The sequence below is a fragment of the Eptesicus fuscus genome, chromosome 18, assembly GCF_027574615.1.
Source record: "Eptesicus fuscus isolate TK198812 chromosome 18, DD_ASM_mEF_20220401, whole genome shotgun sequence".
Lineage (NCBI taxonomy): Eukaryota > Metazoa > Chordata > Mammalia > Chiroptera > Vespertilionidae > Eptesicus > Eptesicus fuscus.
Genome location: NC_072490.1, coordinates 5,636,588 through 5,656,916, shown reverse-complemented (window position 1 = coordinate 5,656,916; position 20,329 = coordinate 5,636,588). Strand labels below are relative to the sequence as shown.

The window sequence follows — 20,329 nt, the reverse complement described above, 5'->3', positions numbered from 1 at the left end:
CATGAGTAAAAGGACTGAGACCCAGGCAAGGCCCCCGCGAACGATGTGTCTCATTCTAATGGGCTATTTAACTTGGCATGATCCTCGGTGTTAACTCGGAAATCCCTGGACGTGAAGTTTCCTATCTATGTTTTGACATACTGATGCATCACGTACTCAGTCAACTCAATAAAACGTCAGCGTGGCAACGACGCGCTGTGGGGTGCGCGGTCCTTGCTCGGAGAGCTCCCGTCAGCCTGGGAATGCGGGGACATGTGCCTCTGTGAACAGCTGGACTGCACACACACTGGTGATTCCTCCTGTGTCCTATGCATGAAGCATGTCCACCAATGAAGATCAGAACGGAGTTTTTTCTTCCTTCCTTTTTTTTTTTTTCCTCATGGTGAAGCCAGGAGATAAGTCTATCTGATCAAATTCTGGCCACACGAAAGCAGAAGGGACTGGTGGTTTACTGAGTCAGACCCCTCTTGCGTGCGTGAGACACCGTAAAAGGCATCCTTTGAGGGCCTGGGGTCATGACCTTCCCCTATGAAATGACTGAGAAGTCAGACAGGCAAGAATTCCTCACATCTTCGGGGGAAAAGCAGAATAAAATGCCTAAGGAGAATAAGGGTCTATTTCAAAATCAGAAAGAGGCCGTGGGGGTAAAGCTAGAGGACAGTGCGACCAGAGGGCAGGAGGGAGTGGCGGACGAAGGAGTGAGTCTGGCACGGTGCCAGGAGTGGGCAAGACGAGCCCTAAAGGGAATGACAAGCGGCGCTCACGCCGTCCTTGGTCTTGGGGACTCCGCCACGAAGGCACCGTGATTTCTTTCTAACGCCGGGTGCTTGGAAACCTGTGCAGAACGGCTCCGGTCCTTTTCCAGCGTTGCTGCTTCGGGGTTTGGAAATGTTAAAATAACACAGGCAGCCCAGCTCTCTGGGGAATGCAGAGCTGTTCTCGGGTGAAAATGTCACAAAACCGAGTTTGGAGATGCATTTTTTTTTTTTAAACTGAAAATATGATGACAATTCAACACTGAGTATGTGCATTAAGGTTGCTAAAACTGCACAAAACGAGCAGATTTTTGTCCTCGCAATAGGATGCATCATCAGAACAATACGGAGCTCACACAGCAGGTCTGACTCTGAGCAGAATCTGAACGAGGGCTGGATCACATGGCCGCCCAGGAAGGAAACAGCCTTTTTCCCACCCATTTCCCTGGGTAGTGGAAGGGAAATCACTTTCTGACAGTCTCCTGGTGTCTCCCTCCCAAGCCCCAGGTCCTGTCCTCTCCCCAGAGCTCAGTAAAGGCCTCCACCAAGACAAGCCTCCCAACCCCCCGCCTCCCCTCCCAGCCTGAACTCCTGTCCCCTTAGAGCCGCCAGTCAAGCTGAGCAAGCCTGCCGATGGAAGCCACACTAAGGAGGGGGTGGCGGGTAAGCCCATGTTTAATAATCAACGGCATCTCCAACTGGCTTACTTTCAGACTACGGTGCAGGATGGATGGAAATTAGGATGGACAATCTGCAGGAATCTGAATTAGGGACGGGATGAGGACAAGACGACGCAGGCAAATAAACGTTGCCCAAGACTAATTTGAGGGCTATTTCTATTTCAAGGCTCTAAAGGGAAACGGGTGACTCTTTCTGGTTTTTCTTTGTGTGGCAACAGTCCCTGCGGCAATGGCGGCAGAGGGCTCAGGATGCGAGGCGGCGGGGGTGGCGCTGTCCTGGTGAGAGAGGGTGCGTGAGACCCATTTGTCTGTGGGCCTCCTTGGAAAGTGATCAGGTCTGCTTGCTACCTGTACACAACTGTGCGTGATCTCTCTGGAGGTGCAGATGTGTACGTATGAGGCAAAGACAGACAGACACACAGATGGAGAGAGACAGAGAGGCCGAGAGAAACAGAGCATGCAGTCATTTTGATGACAGTGTGAAATACAACCTGTTACCAAAAAACTCTATGCCAAACTTGGCCCCGTACAAACTCATCTTGCTACCTGTCTCCAACAACAACCTGAATCCCATGAATCTGCAGGTTACACTCAATGCTGAGAAGGTAAAGAAAGGCACCAACAGGCAACAGAACCGCCATATACACACAGGGCCCAGAGAGAGCCTTTAAACCCCTTTTCCAGTGAGTGACATCGGATTGCCCCATGATGACATCCCTCAAACAACACAAACATGGATACCAAGAATCTTACCTTTTTACCTGATGCCTGAAAAATCTTAATTAAGGTGCCTGATCTTCGGTCAGCTCTAAAAATATAAACCTAGGAAATGAAAAAAGAAAATCTAGTTAAGATGGGAGCAATGAGCCAAAATATGATCAGCATCCTCCTGGGAGTCCTACTGAAATGCCTGACGGGGCGCAGGACAGGTGTGTTTCTGCCGGCTGATGCTAATGCAGTCTGCGTGGCTCTCATTTTATCAACTCTGCAAAGGAAGCGTCCTTCACCTCCTCCGCTCCTGGCCACATCACGGAGGAAGCCACGCATAGTAAGACCCAGGGAGCTTCCCAATCACCAGTAAACAATTCAACACTTAGAAGAAGGGTTTTCTTCCTTGAAATAGTTCTTTCATTCTTATGAGTGAGAGCTTGAGCAGGCACCCTACATAATAAAAGGCAAATATGCAAATTGTCCTCTCAGGAGTTCGACCGATTGGGAGTTCAACCGCTCGCTATGACATGTGCTGACCACCAGGGGGAAGGAAGGCCCCAATGGGCCCTGATCGCCGGCCAGGCCTAGGGACCCTACCTGTGCACAAAATTTGTGCACCAGGCCTCTAGTGTCAAGATAAGAGAGAGGGAGGGAGGCATTTCAGACCAAGCAGTTTCCCAAAGTGACACCACAGACCACGAGAGTCATGACATTTGCCTGCGTAAACAGGAATTTAGCTGGCAAACACCGGAGTTAAACATTAAATACATTTCTTTACTGGGGGACTTTTCAGAGCCTTTAGGGTGCATGTTTATACCGTAAGTCTCCGCCACAAAGAAGATCATTGAGGTGGAACTTCCTAAATGACATGACGATGGAAGTTCTTTTTTCAAGTGTCGTCTTATGCGGAGAGAATGTCTCCTGAGAACCAGGGCAGGGGACCCTCTCCCAGGGTGAGCAATCTCAGTGTGAATGTTGTCACGCCCAGATAACAGAAATCAATAACCACCCACATCTGAAGGCCAGAGGACCTTTCGGGGGTGCCTGGGAATCAGGTCTGCCCCAGCTCCCACCCCTGGGCATATGGAACAGTCATCCGTTTTATCAACAGGGACCAGTTTCCCCAGCGCCTCTCACATGGTCCAACTGAAAGCAGCATCAGCGGAGGCACAGGCATTGCCGGGAACTGGGAGGTAGAGGTTTTTATCGATGCTGCAGAGGCTCCTCCCCTGGAAGACATTATCAATGTGGGAACAGCGCACGGCACTTCCTCGTCTCGCCACGATGGAGAGGAAGCCATGTGACTCAGACAGACCCATATCTTTCTTGAAGTCACCAGAGTTCATCCACGTGCTTCCCCCTGCTCAGCGCCCTGGGGTTTCTCCCTGGTTTCATTTTCAAAGACCCTTTCTCCACAGCATCGGGGTTGCGGGGAGGGAGGCACCTGCTCCAGAAACACCAGCAGTGACTGCTAATCCTGCCCAGGAGGGTGCAGGGAGGTGACTCCCAGAAACACATCACAGTCAAGCGGGCCAGCTAGTCATACTGACGCCCTGGCTGAAGGCTGCAATGAACAGTGGTCTCGGCCCGACGTGGCCTCTCCAGAATCCAGACCCCATTACTCTGAGCCCCCGGAGATATGGTTAGACTACCTTAGGTCTACCCCATGGGCTCAGACCCGGAGACCATTCCTCTGTTCAGTCTTTCCCAGGAGAGAACCTACAGAGTGTATTAAAAATGCGGACTCCTGACTCATGTGGACCTGCCCAACCTGCTCAATCTGGATTTCCTGTTCCCTGGAGCCAAAGACCCATCAAGCAGAGTTCTCTGCAGGGTCAGGCACCAACCGAGATCCCCAGAGGGACTCAGACACCTCTGGATCCATGGGGTCCATTCTATACTCTGGGCGGATACTTTAGGGAAAGTGACCCACGTATTCCCAGTCCAGCCTTTGGGCTGCACCAGTCTTGGTTCCAACACATCGGGGGAAATAAATATAAGAATCTAGGCCCAAAGATAGATAAATTCCCAAAGATATCTGGGACTAGACCTGGCTTCATGAGGTCAAAGTCAGACTTGGAAAGGGTTTGAGAAAGGATTTGAAGTTAGCAGGGGGGGTGGGGCGGGGGGGTGGGGTGGAGAGAGATGCCATGCTGCCAAGGTCAGCCTTAATAATCTCACTTGCACACACGTGTGCACACACAGAGTCGGCTGTGAAAAACATTCTCAGACGTGAACGTGCAGGAAACGGAGAGTAGTGCTCTCCACACTCAGATTAAGCTTCAAGGTCAACTCCCAAAAGTGGTTGGGAGGAGACAGCAGAGGTGCCTCAATGCTTTGTCACTCACCTGCCAGCCACCCAACAGAATCTTCAGATCAAAGTGAGTTGACAAACCCCATAACAGCCACAGTGTGCATCCCCCCCCCCCCGCCTTCTGTGTGACCCCATGCTATTCCAAAGGCTCTTCTCCTCCTCACCTTTCCAATGCCTTCATCCTGGGGGGCGCCTCCTACCACATCGGTGGTGGACTGATGAGAGAAGTGGCCGGCAGTGACTGCATAGCCTGTAAAGAAGGGGCAGGCGCCAAGGACAGGGTTGAGAAACAATGACAGGGACGAGAAAGATCCATCAGAGGAAAACGTCTCTCGGGTAACCCTAATCCACACAGTTACTCTCCAGCTAGTCCTGGATCCGATGGCAGTTGTTGGTCTTCTCATGCTGGAACACCTCGTCTCACACAAAGACATGTTCACCAGGACATCGGGGCAAGAAAGAGCGGTCTCTGACTGTCTGCTCTGGGACAGGTACTGGGCTACATACTCCACATCTGTTTTCTCTTCCTTACTGACATATTTTGAATGTTCATACAGTACACGCATCTGAAGTGTAGAACTTAATGAATGTGTATACATGTATATAAATAACCACGTAATCACCACCCAGAGTGGATGTAACCATGGAAACACAACCGAGGAGGATCCCTCATGCCCTTTCCCAGTCAATGCCCCCGCACAAGCAGCCACTCCTCAGAGTTCTATCACTACACATACTGTTTTCCTGGTCTCGGACTCCACTCACTCAACACTAACTGTCACCTCCATCCACGTTGAGTGTAGTAGTTTCTTTTCACTGTTGATGAATGTTTCGTTGCATGCATATATCACAGTATCTTTTTCCCCCCTCCTATTGCTAGGCATTTGGATTGCCTCCACTTTGGGGATGTGATGAACAGCTTGTACGTGTACTTTGGATGTCATCACGGCCTTTAACCTCCCAACTCTAGGGGGAAGATATGATTATTTCTTCCATTTTAGAGATGTGGGAAGTGGGACTAAAATGTGATTAACCTAGATTCCCAAGACAACACAGTAGGATTCAAATCCAATCTGTGTGCCTCCCATACCCCTGCTGTTAACCATTATGCCACACTCCCTCCTAAGAGAAGGCAGAAAGAAGCTAACAGGGATGGATGGATGGATGGATGGATGGGTGGGCAGGCAATGAATCTGGATACAAAAGGAATCTAGAAAGAAAGGAGAAAGTTGTCTGAGTTTAGTCTAAATGTTTCCTGCACCTTCCGGAAGCCCTGCTGACAGGTTGAAACCTGTCTCCTCTGGCCAGCAGAAACCCTGTGCAGAATGCCATATAGTCCCCAAACCTTATCACCAACCTCAAACCCTAGAGCTGTGAGCATAAGGGCTTTGTGAAGAGACCATGTTAGGGTCATTTCGTATTCACCATGTGGCTGCTATCCCTCAGACTGGAGGCTCCTGTTACCCAAGAGTATTCTGAGTGACAGCAAAGCCTCCAGGGAGCCTTGAGAAGCCGGCAGCAGATGGGGCCCTCTGTTCTGTGTGTAGGGAGAAGCCACCAGCCCTATGGCTAGACCCTACACCACTGCCAAGCCTCTCTCCTGCCTTCTTTTCATCTTCTGACCTGGTAAACATGTGCGAGTCCCTACGAAGCACTAGGTACCGTGCTGAGTCCTGGAGACAAACGCCCCACCGCCAAGGTGCTCCCAGCCCAGGGAGGGTCGGCAGTGTCTCCGCGGCACGCACAGGGGAGGCAGCTCAGGGTTCAGACCTTGAGCTCGGAAACCACACGTTTACTAGTAAACCCCCACTTTGCCATTGAAGAGCCACGTGACCTTGGCTAATTCCATAACTTCCCCATACCTCAGTTTCTTGCGCTATAAAATGTGGATGGAAAATAACAGCTATCTTACGAGGCTGTTTCGGGAATGAAAAGAAGTAACAGGCAGAGCCTGGCATACAGTAAGTGCTCAATAAATGACAGGACCGAGGAGCTGGGAGCACAGGGCAGCGAACACCCCAAGGACTCCGAGTAAAGGTTTTATGGTTTATTCACTGGGGAAAACCTTGCAGTTAGAAGGGAAAAGGCAAGTGGACAACCCCCTACTGCCTTCTCCCAAGTGAATCGCTGTGACAAGGGGGCGGGACTCCCCCAGATTTAAGTTATGTGTCATGAATGCAAAAGAGCATTGTTTTCTCATCATTGGGCCTGCCTCAAGTTAGCTTCCTTTTCAGCCCAGAATTACAGCATTCAGGGCATGAATTAAAGAAAAGCCACGTGGAATTTCCATGTACACATGCAAAGACAGTCTACCCTGTTCTTAAAGAGGCATGATCGTGCCTGGCCTCCTCCTTGCCCGATGGCTGGCTGCTTGCTTACATTGTGTCTATCTTCTTTCTAGAAGATTAAAAAGGTTGAGAAAACGGGAGAAATCTTTTCGAGCCTTTGATCAAACCCCAGCCTTAGGCTGCCATCCATCGCGATAATTTCTGACTCTGATCATCTCCATTTGCAACCATCTTTGTGACCAGGAAGCAGAGACCTCACCCAAAGGAACGGCATGGAAAACCGGGATTCTATTGCACTCATTTTGCATCTGATCATCTGAACTTGAGTAACTGCTAAAAATAAGAAAATAAAACGTTTGCTTCCCCGGAGGTTCAACTGTCAGCTTTTTAATCAAATCACAGTTTGAATTCAGTCCCCTGCTCTGTTTCTCCTCCGTATGTGGGGCTGGATGTTAAGGGACCGCAGCTAAAACTGTAACTGATGGGTATGGGTGTCAACGCCGGCAAATCCGTTTCGCCCCCGGTCAAGCAATAATCCGTGAATGTCGTGGCCATCGCTCCTGCGTTCCTCGTCACCTGTCACGCCCCCGAGCTACTCACCCAGGTAAGTGTACCGCCTGTTCATGATCGCTTCGTCGTTCAGCTTGAAGTATGTGTTGTCCGTCAGGTTCAGCACCTTGACCGTCCCGGCCCAATAAAACGAACCCGGGGCACCCATCACCACCAGCTCCTGCCGAAGAGAAACCCAACGGTGATCAGAAACGAAGCGCAAGAGGGAAGGAGGCAGTGAGAGGAGAACCACAATCACAACAAGGAACTCGTGAGTCCCTTAAAGACACCTCACCGGGGACTCTCCTCAGCTGAGCAATACAAAAACGATGTCGCCCGATTCCCCGGCGTTATGGAGTCTATATACGGACAGGGCTACCAAGAACAGAGACCCAGATAACTGAGCACATGGACAAGACGAGTAACAAACTGGGTCTCTGTCCGACCCACAGAGGAAGCTTCACGTATGTCGTTGCTGTCCTACCAGGGTCAAACAAGGAAATGGCAAAGATCTGACACTGCCCGAATTCCAGGGAATGATGCTCAGGAAAAGATACCACCCCCTTATCCAGCCAGGCCTTCAGCTCTGCCATCCAGCAACCGCACCTGCCCGCTACAGAGCAAGAGAAAAAACAGGGAGCAAAATCAGCTTTGCAAAAAAAAAAAAAATAGGCAGGAATTCCCTTCCAGTCCTCACTCAGGCCTCTCTGCTCAGAAATGGCTCTGAAGCTGGGTGTTCTGGCCACTGTGGCCCCTGCAAGCACAGAAGGATGACAATAGAGAGCAGAGAGCCCCCCGAAAGGGAAGGACGCAGACTGGAAAGAGAAGAGACCACGGACAGCCAGAGACAGCACTGCTGTTGCTTTTTGTTGGGTTGGTTGGCTGCTAGCTTAATCCTAGGACATTTTTTCCATTGGTTTTTAGAGGGAGGAGAAGGGAGAAGGAGAGACACACAGAGAAACAGCCATGGGAGAGATACAGGGACTCACTGCCTCCCGCACGTGTCCCAATCAGGGCATGGGATCAAGCCTACAGCCGAGGTCCTTGCCCTTGACCAGGAATCGAACTCACGCCCCTCCAGTCCGAGGGCCGGTGCCCTAACCACTGAGCTAACCGGCCAGGGCAGCGCTACTATTGTAAACTGACCTTGAAACACAAAGACACATCTGTCTCCAGCATTTCGATGAGCGGCAAGGGGCCAGCAACCTCGACAAGCCTGAGTCCCCCGCCCGCCCCCCTCCGCCCCCCGGCTGTGCTACAAAATCAGCCAGGGACTGACGCTAGGGATAATTCTATGCTCAGAGGGGAATACAGACAGACAGACAGAGACCAGGAGGGTAAGCTCCAAAACACGTGTGGTTTTCCCACCGGGTGACAGGATTTCAGGAATCCTTTACTTATTTATTTATGTTTTTATCCCGAGGGTTTATGTTCTCTGTGCTTCCTCAAATTTCTAGAACAAGGATTAAACACTGCCAATGAAGTCATCTCAGAAAATGCAAAAAAATGGGCCCTGGCCAGTGCCGCTTAGCGGTGAGCGTGTCCGCCCGTGCACGGAAGGGTCTCGGGTTCGATTCCCAGCCAAGGGCATGTGCCTGGGTTGCAGGTTTGATCCATGGCTGGGCCTGGGGTGTGTGCAGGAGGCAACCAATCTCTGTGTCTGTCTGTCTGTCTCCCTCTCTTCCCCTCCCCCCATCCTCTCTAAAAATCAATGGGGAAAACAATATCCTTGGGGGAGGATTAGCAAACAAGCAAAAAAATGGAAAATGCAAAATGTGTTCCTGGGAGGACACGGTGCGGGCACTGAAAGGAAGCACAGGCTGCGAGGAGGCGTGATGGGAGCCCTTCACGCCTTCCTTCCCCAGGGGGAGGGCGAGAGAAGCAGTGCCTCTCCCCGGAAGTCCCTCATACCTGGCTTTTTCCTTTCGGTGCGGGTGATGCCTGTATCTTTTGGCACTGCCTGCAGGTGCCAGGAAACGGTACTGATGCTTTAGTTCCCCACCCCCCAGGACCAGCCAAGGCAAATGTCACCCACAGACATGCAGGCTTCTCCAGGAGCCGGGGGCCACCGCCGCCCGGAGCTGCGTGTGGAGCCTCATCAACGAACAGAGTGGGCCTTGATCACAGAACCTCGGGGCACAGGGCTATCTGGAGGTGCTGAGAGAGGCTGGGGTTTCCTCTGCACACTGCACGGTGGCGGGAGCTGGACGGCAGAGGAATGCTCGGGTTCGACCATGGAAGTCTGTGCCGAACGGCCTTGCCCCCAGGTGTCTCCCTGCTTCCACCGTGGGCTCCGACGCTGGCGGGGCTGGTCCACGCCTTTTCTTGCTGCTGAGAGGTATCCATCCCCTCTGCTCCCCTAAGCTACAAAAATAAATGAGGTTCCCAGGAAATCCCCGCTTCTCCTCAAGGACCGGCGAAAACTCACGTGGTACCCACAGCTCGCACAGCTTTGATAACCCCAGGGTCACCGACCTCCAGGCCAGGCAGGCACTTTGGGTGGGGGGGCGGGGGGAGTGTGTCAGGGCCACATGGCCAGGCCCCGAGGCCACAGAAGCACGTCCAGCTTGGGACCAGCTGCCGGCCCCGTGCAGGGGCCTCCCAGCTCACGGCAAAGGCAGGCCCGAGCGACGAGGTCAGCGGGAGGGCAGGGGAAGGGAGCAGCGCTGCGTGACCCCTCCACCACATTTCCTGCTCAGCCTGCGACAGCTGAGGTTCCAGAAACGAGGGAGGCAGGCAGTTCAAAGACCTCCGGCTCAGGGAGGCCAAGAGCCTGGGAACTGAAGCACAGGCCAAAGCCCCGAGTGGCCAGGAGACAGCGTGACTGGGTCAGAGGGCTGAGCCTCGGTCGCTGCCACTCGCGCCCCCCCCCCCCCTGCCCTGCCCCCATGCACCGAGGCCCCAGCCGGCACATGCTGAGGCACCGCGGTTCCAGAGCCTAGAGCTTCCACAGGTCCCTGCCCACCTTGAGCTCGCCCTGGCCACCTGGGCTTCCCCTCCACACCCTGCCCCGTCCTGCCCGCTCCTCCTACGGAGCCCTCCTCCCGCCCAGCCCCAATGCCCTCATGTTCTCCCCCGTCTTTCTGGCTGATGAGAGCACCATGATGCCCCCTCACCGGGGACTCTCTCTCTCCCTTAGTTCTTCATCAACATCTCTGAGGAGTTCTCAGGTCTGCGATGAGGCTACCTTCTCCCTGTCTCCCCCCCCGCCCCCACATCGGAGGGAGGCATTCTCCCCCGCACCCCTCTGCCTCCACGCTAAGCACACGCAGTCCCTCAGATAGGAACTAGCACCGGCCAGATCTAAGTTTCTAACTCAGGCGGGGACCGGGCCCCTCTATCCAAATACCTGCTGAAAACGTCTACACAGGTGCCTCCTCCCCTCACTCAGCCCGTGTCTGAAGCAGACCCCTCAGGGTACCCGTCCCAGTGAGTCCTCCTTGGGGGGCCCTTCCCCCACACACCAGGTTCCAGAGCCCTGGCTGGAGACCTCCCTCTCCCCACGCCCTCTGCCCACCCAGCCCACTGGTACAGCCTTCATACTCTCCAACGCCCCGAACCCTTTTCACCCCTGAAGGTCTCCCTAGCCTGCACTGTTGCTTTGGGGCTGGACCCCATCACGGCCCCCTACCTGGCCTCCCTCTAGGACAGGCGTCCTCAAACTACGGCCTGCGGGCCACATGCAGGTGTTTTTGCCGTTTTGTTTTTTTACTTCAGAATAAGGTATGTGCAGTGTGCACAGGAATTTGTTCATAGTTTTTTTAAACTATAGTCCGGCCCTCCAGTGGTCTGAGGGACAGTGAACTGGCCCCCTGTTTAAAAAGTTTGAGGACCCCTGCTCTAGGCCCTCCCACTTCCAAATTCCTGGGCACACCCAGCCCACGTGGCCATCTCACAACTCGGCCATCCTCGGGTCGTCACCTGCTCCTGAACGGACAGTGGGTCCCTGTCACCTCCTGGGACACTAGCCCTCCCGGGAGGAGGGACGGACATGGAAGCTGCACAATCTGAGCGCTAGCTGGGACAGAAGAAAGTAACCCTGGCACGTGGCAGGATGGCATTTCACACCCACGGGGACAGGAAACGGTTCAGCACACAGCACCAGAACAACCCACTGTCCATTCAGGAGAACAGCGGAGTTTGTTTCGACCACGTCACGTCTGCAAAAAGAAACCCAGGTGCGTTCAAGATCTGCGTCCCTTCCGTCTGTGAAAGTTCCGGAAGGAGATCCAGGTGGGCACGTGACAGTCCTAGGACGGGGCTGACACCCACCTCGGTGAAGAAGCCCGCGATGCCAGCCTGGCAGGAGCCGTGTTCTTCTCCGTACTTCTTCTTATACTCTGGAGGGGGCGGGAGGAGAGAGAGCAAACCACAGCCTGGTCAGTGCGTGCCCGTCGTGTGTGGGGCGGCCGAGCTGGCCACTTCCCCGGGTGCTGCTGCGGGCTGGGCCCTGGGACGCCGTCCAGCCCGAGGCACGCACGGCAGCGAAGCCTCAGGAATCCGGCCCGACCGCGAAAATCCAGCCGCTGGTGCCATCCGCTAGCGCGGCTGCCAAGTGCCCCAGAGGGCGTCCTCACGCATGTGGGGGGAGAGGAGCAGCAGCCATGGGGATGGAGGGGGAGGCGGGGGACAAGGACCTCATTAACTTTAGGAAGGACCCAGAGCCCCGGCAGGAAGGAGGAGCTGGAAACATGGCCCAGACGTGGAATGATGTCGCCCTCCCGGCGTGCAGACGACCAAGCCTCCAGAAAGACACTCCGTACAGCTGGAGGCAATATGGTTTCCTCCCTCCAACCCAAACCGGCCACGAGCGCCCAAGTGCAGAAGGAGGGGACCCCGCACCTGCCCCGGGACCTGTCCCACCATCACTGGTGGCGTGTGGTGACACTATACACTGCCACCCCGTTGTCCTTGTTCCACACAGGAGAGGGGAGGATCTCTCTCTCCATGTCAAAGGATGAGCTCTTTCCTCCCCACTCCCTCAGTTCCCACGCTCCCCCTGCCAAAGGGGGCTGTTTGAGTTCTAAGTTGGCAAGGAAAGGCACTCCCGGCCCTGCGTTCGCTGTGTCGACTCACACATTGGCACATACCCTTCATCCCTCAGAGCCCGTATCGCCGTTGACCCGTCGACAGGTAAAACCCCTGAGGCTCAGAGAGGTTGAGTGAACTGTCCGAGGTCACACAGCTAGTAAATGGCAAAGCCAAGATTCTACCCCAGGCTCGGCAGGCTCACAAAGCCACATGCTTTCATCTCTGCGGACCATCCGGGGTTTGGCAAAGTGAGGGATTGCACAGCGGCCAGGGAGCAACCAGCCGTCTGCACTCGGGACATGTGCAAAGACACGGAGCGATGGAGAGGTGGTCAGCTCCGATGACTCAGATGAATGACAGGTGACCCGGACATCGCCGGACACTGGCTCACGGCGGCCCCTGGGCACCTTCGGGTGGGGGCCATCCAGCGAAATAACCCAGGGGACACCCCCCACCCCCCGCCTTGGGCTCCAAGTCTCTGGTGCCATGAAGAGCAATATACTTACTTTGGAAACTTTTCTATATAAACACACAATCTCCTCAAATCTGAAACAAAATAAATCGTACAAGGGAACGGTGCAGCCGGGATTGCAACACAGTGCCACTTCCTGCAGCCCAGCTCTGCTGGGGGAGGAGGGGGAGGGCCCTGGGGACACGTCCCGAGTAATTCACTTCCTAACAACACTCACCGCAGAGCCTGGTAACATTTTCCAGTAAGTGGCCATTAACCGCTGCTCAATTACAACGGAATGTCAAGCGAGTTACTCGTCCTCCCTGCAGAGGGCTAAGCGGCTCCTCACCGGGTCCGGGTAACCAGGAGAACTCGGCAGGCCTGCCCTGCCCGAAAGCAGCCCGGGTGGCTCAGTGGTTGACCACTGACCTATGAACCAGGAGCTCAGGGTTTGATTCCCCAACAGGGCACATGCAAGGGCTGCGGGCTCGATCCCCAGTGTGGGGTGTGCAGGAGGCAGCCGATCAATGATTCTCTCTCATCATTGATGCTTCTATTTCTCTCTCCCTCTCCCTTTCTCTCTGAAATCAATAAAAATATATTTAAAAACACACACACAAAACACCAACAAAGTCACAGATAGGTCCTGCATCAAGTTGTAGGGTGGCAAGAAACAATAAAAAGTAATCATAATCCCTACACCCTATGGCACAAGGAGCAGAACGCCCGAACCTGCACGGCTATAGGAAATCTAGAAGGTCTGGAAAAAGCATATCCGCCCGCCGACGCTGGGGGCTAAACACCCAATGGTCACTCCCGAACAAACAAAGCAGAGAAAGGAAACTCAGCTGCCCCCAAACGGAACACAACGACACTGAAAGCGGCAGGTAAGAAAGCGTCAGCGTCTCTCCGCCTCGTCCCCACACTCGGTGCCAGGAGCGGACCCAGGGTTCCTGAGAGGGCCATAGACGTCGTGGGAGCTGGGAGAACCCCGCTCCCGGCCCCAGGAGAAAGGCCAGCGAAGTGAAGCCTTTTTACTGTCACGTCTGCCTCAGCCACCAAGGAGGCAGCGACCAGGCACCGTGACGGGCCAGCCCCTGGCTCCCCGAATGAGGACGCGCCTCATCAGAGGTCGAGGGCCAGGCTGGCATAGAGCAGGCACCATCCCACAGTCTGTGATGTTCTGAAACCCCAGGGACTACACCTGCCTTCTCAGGATGCCCGAAAACAGGACTCAAACCACTGGGGGCTCCTGACTGGACCCCATCCCTATGAGAAGACAGGCAATGTTCCCACCTCCCAGAATCCTGTGTGACCCGGGGATCAGCCCCTTACTTTGGAAGAGGGTCACCCCGTCCTACCCCACAAACTCTGGGAGGGAAGGGGGAAGTTGTAGCAACTCCAGCCTAGGAAGGCTCAGCGGATGGGACCGGATTAGACACCTTCACACTCCAAGCCTCCCACAGCCTTCCAGAACCCTCCTCTGCTCCTCTGTCAAGGTGACCTTGCAGGTAAAGGTACATGACACCCTCTCCTCACCACGAAACGTGTTTCTTCATCTCACAGTCTATTCAACATGAAGATGAGTTCATTCACCTCAGCGCCCCCAACACCAGCCCTGTGCCAGGCTCCTGTGCATGCTGAGGACAGGGGGTGCATACGTGCTGTTTCGTTCCACCTGACATTAAGTACCTGAACCCCCAACCTGCTTCAATTTGGACCTTTGTCCCCTCACCACCCACTGCAACCTTCCAGCCCTGCCTCCTCCTCTCTTCCAACCTGTCAGGCTCCCTGACCTCCACCCCAGCCCTGATTTGGAAAGGAATTGTATTCTGGGTACCAGGCACCCTGGGTTCTCCACCTGGAGCCACAACTAACTGCAGCGGTCAAGGCTGAGGGTGGTGTGAGCACAGCAAGGACCTGCGGGATGGACTGTTCTGAGCTTTCCAAACCTAGCTTGGCTGAGCCCACCGTGGGCAATTCCATCTCCTCCTGGGCCCCGGGAGAACAGTCAGATCCAGTTCTTCAGTCCCTGCCCAGCCCCAGGCACGACCCTTCACTGTCCCCCAAAACCCAAGGGGAGCCCCCAAGCCACAGCCAGGAAGGCCCAGCCCGGGAGACCAGGCCCATGGCATTGCCTTGCCTGGGTCCTAACCCATCCTCCGTAGGCGAAGTGCTCGCTCTTAAAGCCACACCCTTCTGAAGCACTGGCGTGAGCATCCTTCGCAGACTTCAGAGCTGTCCGTCATCAATCACGTCTGGAGAGGCAGGCCGCTGCCACGTACGGCCGCCCGAGCCCCCAGCTCTGGTCCAGCCCCCCCAAAAAAATCACATTGCCTGAGCCTGCTGGGTAGTCAGTATTCCCGAATAAGTGAGGAGCGACCTAAGAAAGCGCTTTGTAAAGGGAACAAGGCCACACACAACGGGTAAGCTGACACCTCAGGGTGCCATGGTGACCAGCAGGGCCAGGCCTGGGCTATGGGAATTTCCCAAGAGGCAGTGGCCGGAGGACCAGGCACTGGACCATAGCACACGTCAGTTAACTTCACTTTTGTGAGAGCTACTTCTGTGCATTAAAGATACCGCTGTTATTATAACCTGATTCATTCTTTTAAAAAACGACCTACAGAGGTCAGGTGGAGGTTTCTCCCTAATGCACTTTCCAAACATACAGGCCTGGGATCTGGGTGTGTAGACCCCCCTATGGGCCATGCCCACATCCTGGAAAACTTGCATTTGCTTGCCTAGCCCGTAGCAGGCAGGAAAGCCTCTCCCACAGAACCAGGAGAAGGGTGGGGGGCGTGGAGATAAGGGGCTGTGCCGGGCACTGCATCCGCAAGAGACCCCCCAGGTCACACACCCTGCCATTGAGAAGGGCAGGAAGTGGGGGTGGAGGGATGGGGTGGGACCTTCAGCCTCTTGTGTTCCCAGGAAGAATTTTTCCTGCACACACACAAAGGCTGGGGGCCCCACAGGGGGCTGCCCCGGGCACGTCCACTCAGCCTCCGAATGCCCCAAGGACATGGCCGTGGGGAACAGAACACGCATCCACCTCGGTGCTGCGAGGGAGAAGCCAGCTTGGCAGGCCAGCAGCTCACAGACGCTGCAGCAAATCGAAGGCTGTTACATCTGGGGGAAGTGAACCTGGGAAGCAAAAGGTGTGGTTGACCGAGGGGGCCTAGTCACGGGCTGGAGGAGCTGGGACAGGTCGGAAGGCTGCTCTCTGTTGTGGCCCGGTCTGAATTACTGGGCCTGCGTCACCCGCGTTGATGCGTTAAGTTGTACGGCTCCTCATTCTAAAAATGGCAGAATGCTCCCTGGTGTAGCTGCTGGTTTCACTAAAGCCCTGTCTAAACAGAAGGCAATTCAGAGAGGAAAAAATGCCGGTTTCCAGACATTCACAATCCGCACCGCTCTATGCCCGGAGCTTTTGAATTTTAATTCGTTCAAGAACAAACTTGGGTGGGGTCCCTTCCAGACACTGGTGGGATAAAACCAACCCCTGGAAAGATCAAGATTTATATACGGAGGAACGTATATCCTTCCTACTAACCTCTCTTCCTACTCCCCATCTGAGCACGTTTCATCTTTCAAAGCCAGTCTTTAAAACACCAACTTTAAAATTATTTTCCATGGTTCCTTAGCTTAGCCACGAAATAAAATATCAGATTTAAAAAAAATAGCTTTCCAGTCTTCAATTATTTGATTTTTTTTTTTTTTTTGCTCAACTTGTGAGTGAAAATGAAATAACTGACAAACAACCATTTAGAAGACAGCAACGGTGGGCAGATAGCTCTCGTAATAAGAAAGGCGCTGCCGCATACAAAACTAAAGAGAAAACAGAATGAGCCTCAGTTGTGAGGGACCACCATCTAAATGGAAAAAAAAAAAAAGATCTAAATAGCTAGGTTGGAGAGGAAGGGACAACGTTTTATCAAAATAATTGACAATTAAGCTATGGCGAGCATTAGATGCAAACTGCAATAAAGCTGGAAACTTACAATTACGTGAGAAAAAGAGGCTTTGAGAGGGGAAATGATCTTTAGAGCATGTCTCTAATTCTAATCCCAGCCGTTCATTTTACAGATGAAATCGCTATTGCCCAGAGACAGCGAGGCGTTTATTTAAAGCCACACAGCTAATTACCCTGCGCCGGGATTAAAGAGCACGGCTCCTGACTGCCCATCTCCTTCAGCCCCACCATCATGCTTCACAGGGCGCATTTCCAGGGATAATATTCCCATCTTTAAAAAGAAATCCCCCCCCCCCCCCACTGATGGATGAATGGATAAACACAATGTGGGGTATACATATGTTGGTGCTAGGCCGCTGGGGTGGGGTCAGACCAGACCTTGGTTCAGCAACCTCAGGACTTGGTACTTGAGTTCTGGGTAGGAACGAAGGGGGTCTCACCCGCCTGAGCAGCACGGTGCCAGGGGAGGGGAGGTCAGGGGAGGTCAGCGATAACCTAGAGGAGGAAAGGCTGCCCTGGGGGCGGGTACTTCCGTTGCTAGGCACCAGGCTGGGCTTTTCACCCTGGTGACCTTCTGTACCTGCCCTGCCGTTCTTGCTCTGATCTTGTCTAACTGCCTACCATACATTCATGGGAATATTATTCAGCCTTAAAACGAAAATGCTACCATGTGATACAACATGGATGAACCCTGAGGGCATCATGTAAAGAGAAATAAGCCAGGCACAAAAGGACAAAGACCCTACGATTCCACGTAGAGGAGGTCCCTACCGTAGTCAAGTTCACTGAGACAGCAAACAGAATGAATGGCAGTCGCCAGGGGCTGGAGGGAGGGGGAGGGGGAATTCTTGTTTAATGGTCCGGAGTTCCAGCTCGGGAAAACGTCCCGGAGATTAGTGATGGTGGCTGCACCACAAGGCCAATGTACGTAATGGCACAGAATCGCACTTAACGTGGTTAAAATGGTAAAATTGATGGTATTTCAACAGGTGGAAAAAAAAAATTGTAGTAATGTTTTGTAATCTTTAAGGAGTTCCTTCCACCCAGAATCTAATAACACATTTTGGCCAACGCTCTACTTTAGAAGGAGAAACAAGCAACTTTACAGGCACATCATAATGTGCCTACATTCAACCTACTGTGTGTTACAGACTGAATGTTTGTGTACCCCCAAAATTCGTATGGTGAAAGCATGCTCCCCAACATGATGGAATCAGAAGGTGGAGCCCAGGAAGGTAACTGGGCTTAGATGAGATCATGAGGGTGGAGCCCCTGTACAATGAGTTAGTGCCCTTGTAAGAGTCCTGAGTGAGCTTGCTTCTCCCTGCTCTCCACGGGGAAGGGGGGATACACTAAGATAAGAAGACAGCCACCTATGAACCAGGAAAGAGGTCCTCACCAGACACCCGCCAGAGCCTTGATCTGGGACTTCCCAGCCTGTAGAACTGGGAGAAATAAATGCTTGTTGTCTAAGTCACCCAGTCTCTGGTATTTCTATTATGCGGTCCAAACTGACCAAGACTGTGCATTATGTTATTTTTCATCCCTCCAAAAAAGTGGCCCTAAACATGAGACGGTCCTATTTCAGTGACAACTCCAGCTTTGGCAAGAAGGTAGAATTCACTTTCTTCCCAAAGCTGGAAACCTATGAAATCACTATCACTAACCCATGGAAAGTCAAATCACTGTTCAGAGATTAGAACCAAATGTTCAGAGTAGGAAAGATGCAGAACACAGAGCAGATCGGCCTCCCAGGAAAATTTTATCAGGCCCCTTGCACCTGCTGGGACTGCAGCAAGGCTTGAAAAGTCTTTGACGTCGTATCCTAAACCTTCCTAAAATAAAATGATGGCAAAAGAATAGGAAACTTTTCTCTGAGCTCCCCAGGAATCACACAGAAAATCCATGAAAAAAAAAATATACTGAACTTAAAAGCCAGCAACCTTCCCTCTGCTTAAAAAGCCCATGACCTTCATCAACCTCCCTAACCCTTAGTTTTCTCATCTGTACAATGGGCGTAAGAATATGTACCACAAAATGATGTGATTGCTCAGTAAGAACATACATTTTAAGTACCTAGCACAACACCTGGCACGTGATAAAAATTAGGTGAATCTGAATCTGTTAGTTTCTCTGAGAGGAATAAAACCTTATATACCCATCACACAGATATGCAAATGTAGAAGAGGCAACTCCTACCATTTGGACATCCATAAGGAACGTATTGATGCAGTTTAAGCAATCAGTAATTCCACACAATGCATGGACACTTGTTTGACGTACTATATATATAAAAGCCTAAGTGACGGTTACCACTGAACGACCGGAAGACCAGTCAACCAGTCGCTACGACACGCACTGACCATTAGGGGGCAGACACTCAATGCGGGAGCTGCCTCCTGGTGGTTGGTCAGTGCGCTCCCACAGGGGGAGCGCTGCTCAGCCAGAAGCCGGGCTCACAGCTGGCAAGCGCAGCTGCGGCAATGGGAGCCTCTCCCAACTCCACGGCAGCGCTACTGAGCAGCGGCAGCAGGCACAGCGGGCTGGGATGAGCATGAGCGGCACAGCGCCAGCTCGGGCTCCTTCCTGGCCACCTGCCGCTTGGTGCACTGCTACATCCCCCGAGGGGTCCTGGATTGTGAGAGGGCACAGGCCAGGCTGAGGGACCACTCCCCTTCCCGTGCACGAATCCGTGCACCGGGCCTCTAGTAGACTATATTTGTGTCCAAGATAAAAATTCTTGGCACCAAAGGAAAAGCTTTGATGGGGCTCCCTGGGCCCTGAGAGCCACTGCCAGAGACTTGGCCTCCTCCTCCTCTAGACCGTACTATCCCCTCCAGCCACCCTTCCTCTCTCCCCCTCCGGGTCCTGCTCTGCCTTTACTGGCCCTAATTCAGAACTGAGTCTTTTTCATTATTTTTTAAGCGAACTAATAAATATTAAAGATATAAAATGTAAGGAGTAAAGGAACATATAAAGTGAATTCCTCTGTTAGCCCAATATTTCTTTTTTTTGACATGCAATATTTTATATTAGTCTCAGGTGTACAGCATAGTGGTCAGACCATCATATAATTTATAAAATGACGCCATCCCACCCACAATAATCCTGGTACCCACCTGGCACCACACACAGTTATTACCATATTGACTACATCCCCTATTCTGCATTTCACAGCCCCGTGACTATGTTATAACTACTGATGTGTGCTTCTTAGCCCATTCACCCTTCTCACCCAGCCCCCAAACCACTTCCCCTCCGGCACCCTCAGTCTGTTCTTTGTATCTATGAGTCTGTGTTTTGTTTGTTCCTTATTTTGTTCTTCAGATTACACATAAGTGAAATCATACAGCATCTGTCTTTGTCTGACTTACTTGACTTAGCACAATACCTTATAGGTCCATCCATGTTGTCACGAACGGTAAGATTTCATTTTTTTTTAATATTCCATTGCATGTATGCACCACTTCTTCTTTACCCAGTGGTCTATTGATTGGCACTTGGATTTCTCATACCTTGGCTACTGTAAATAAAGCTGCAATGAACATAGGGGTACATCTATCTTTTTGAATTAGCA

At 52.7% G+C, this 20,329-nt stretch overlaps 1 protein-coding gene across 1 annotated transcript in view; it reads right to left on the bottom strand.

Moving 5' to 3' along the window:
- ITGA9 (integrin subunit alpha 9) overlaps positions 1-20,329 on the bottom strand; it is a 266,088-nt gene that overhangs the window by 216,618 nt on the left and 29,141 nt on the right. Inside the window, exons 5-8 of the mRNA XM_008154962.3 lie at positions 11,570-11,637; positions 7,349-7,478; positions 4,625-4,710; positions 2,189-2,257 (exon numbers count right to left, since the gene is read on the bottom strand). Coding sequence (XP_008153184.3) covers positions 2,189-2,257; positions 4,625-4,710; positions 7,349-7,478; positions 11,570-11,637 — 353 coding nt within the window. The remainder of the gene's footprint in view (positions 1-2,188; positions 2,258-4,624; positions 4,711-7,348; positions 7,479-11,569; positions 11,638-20,329) is intronic.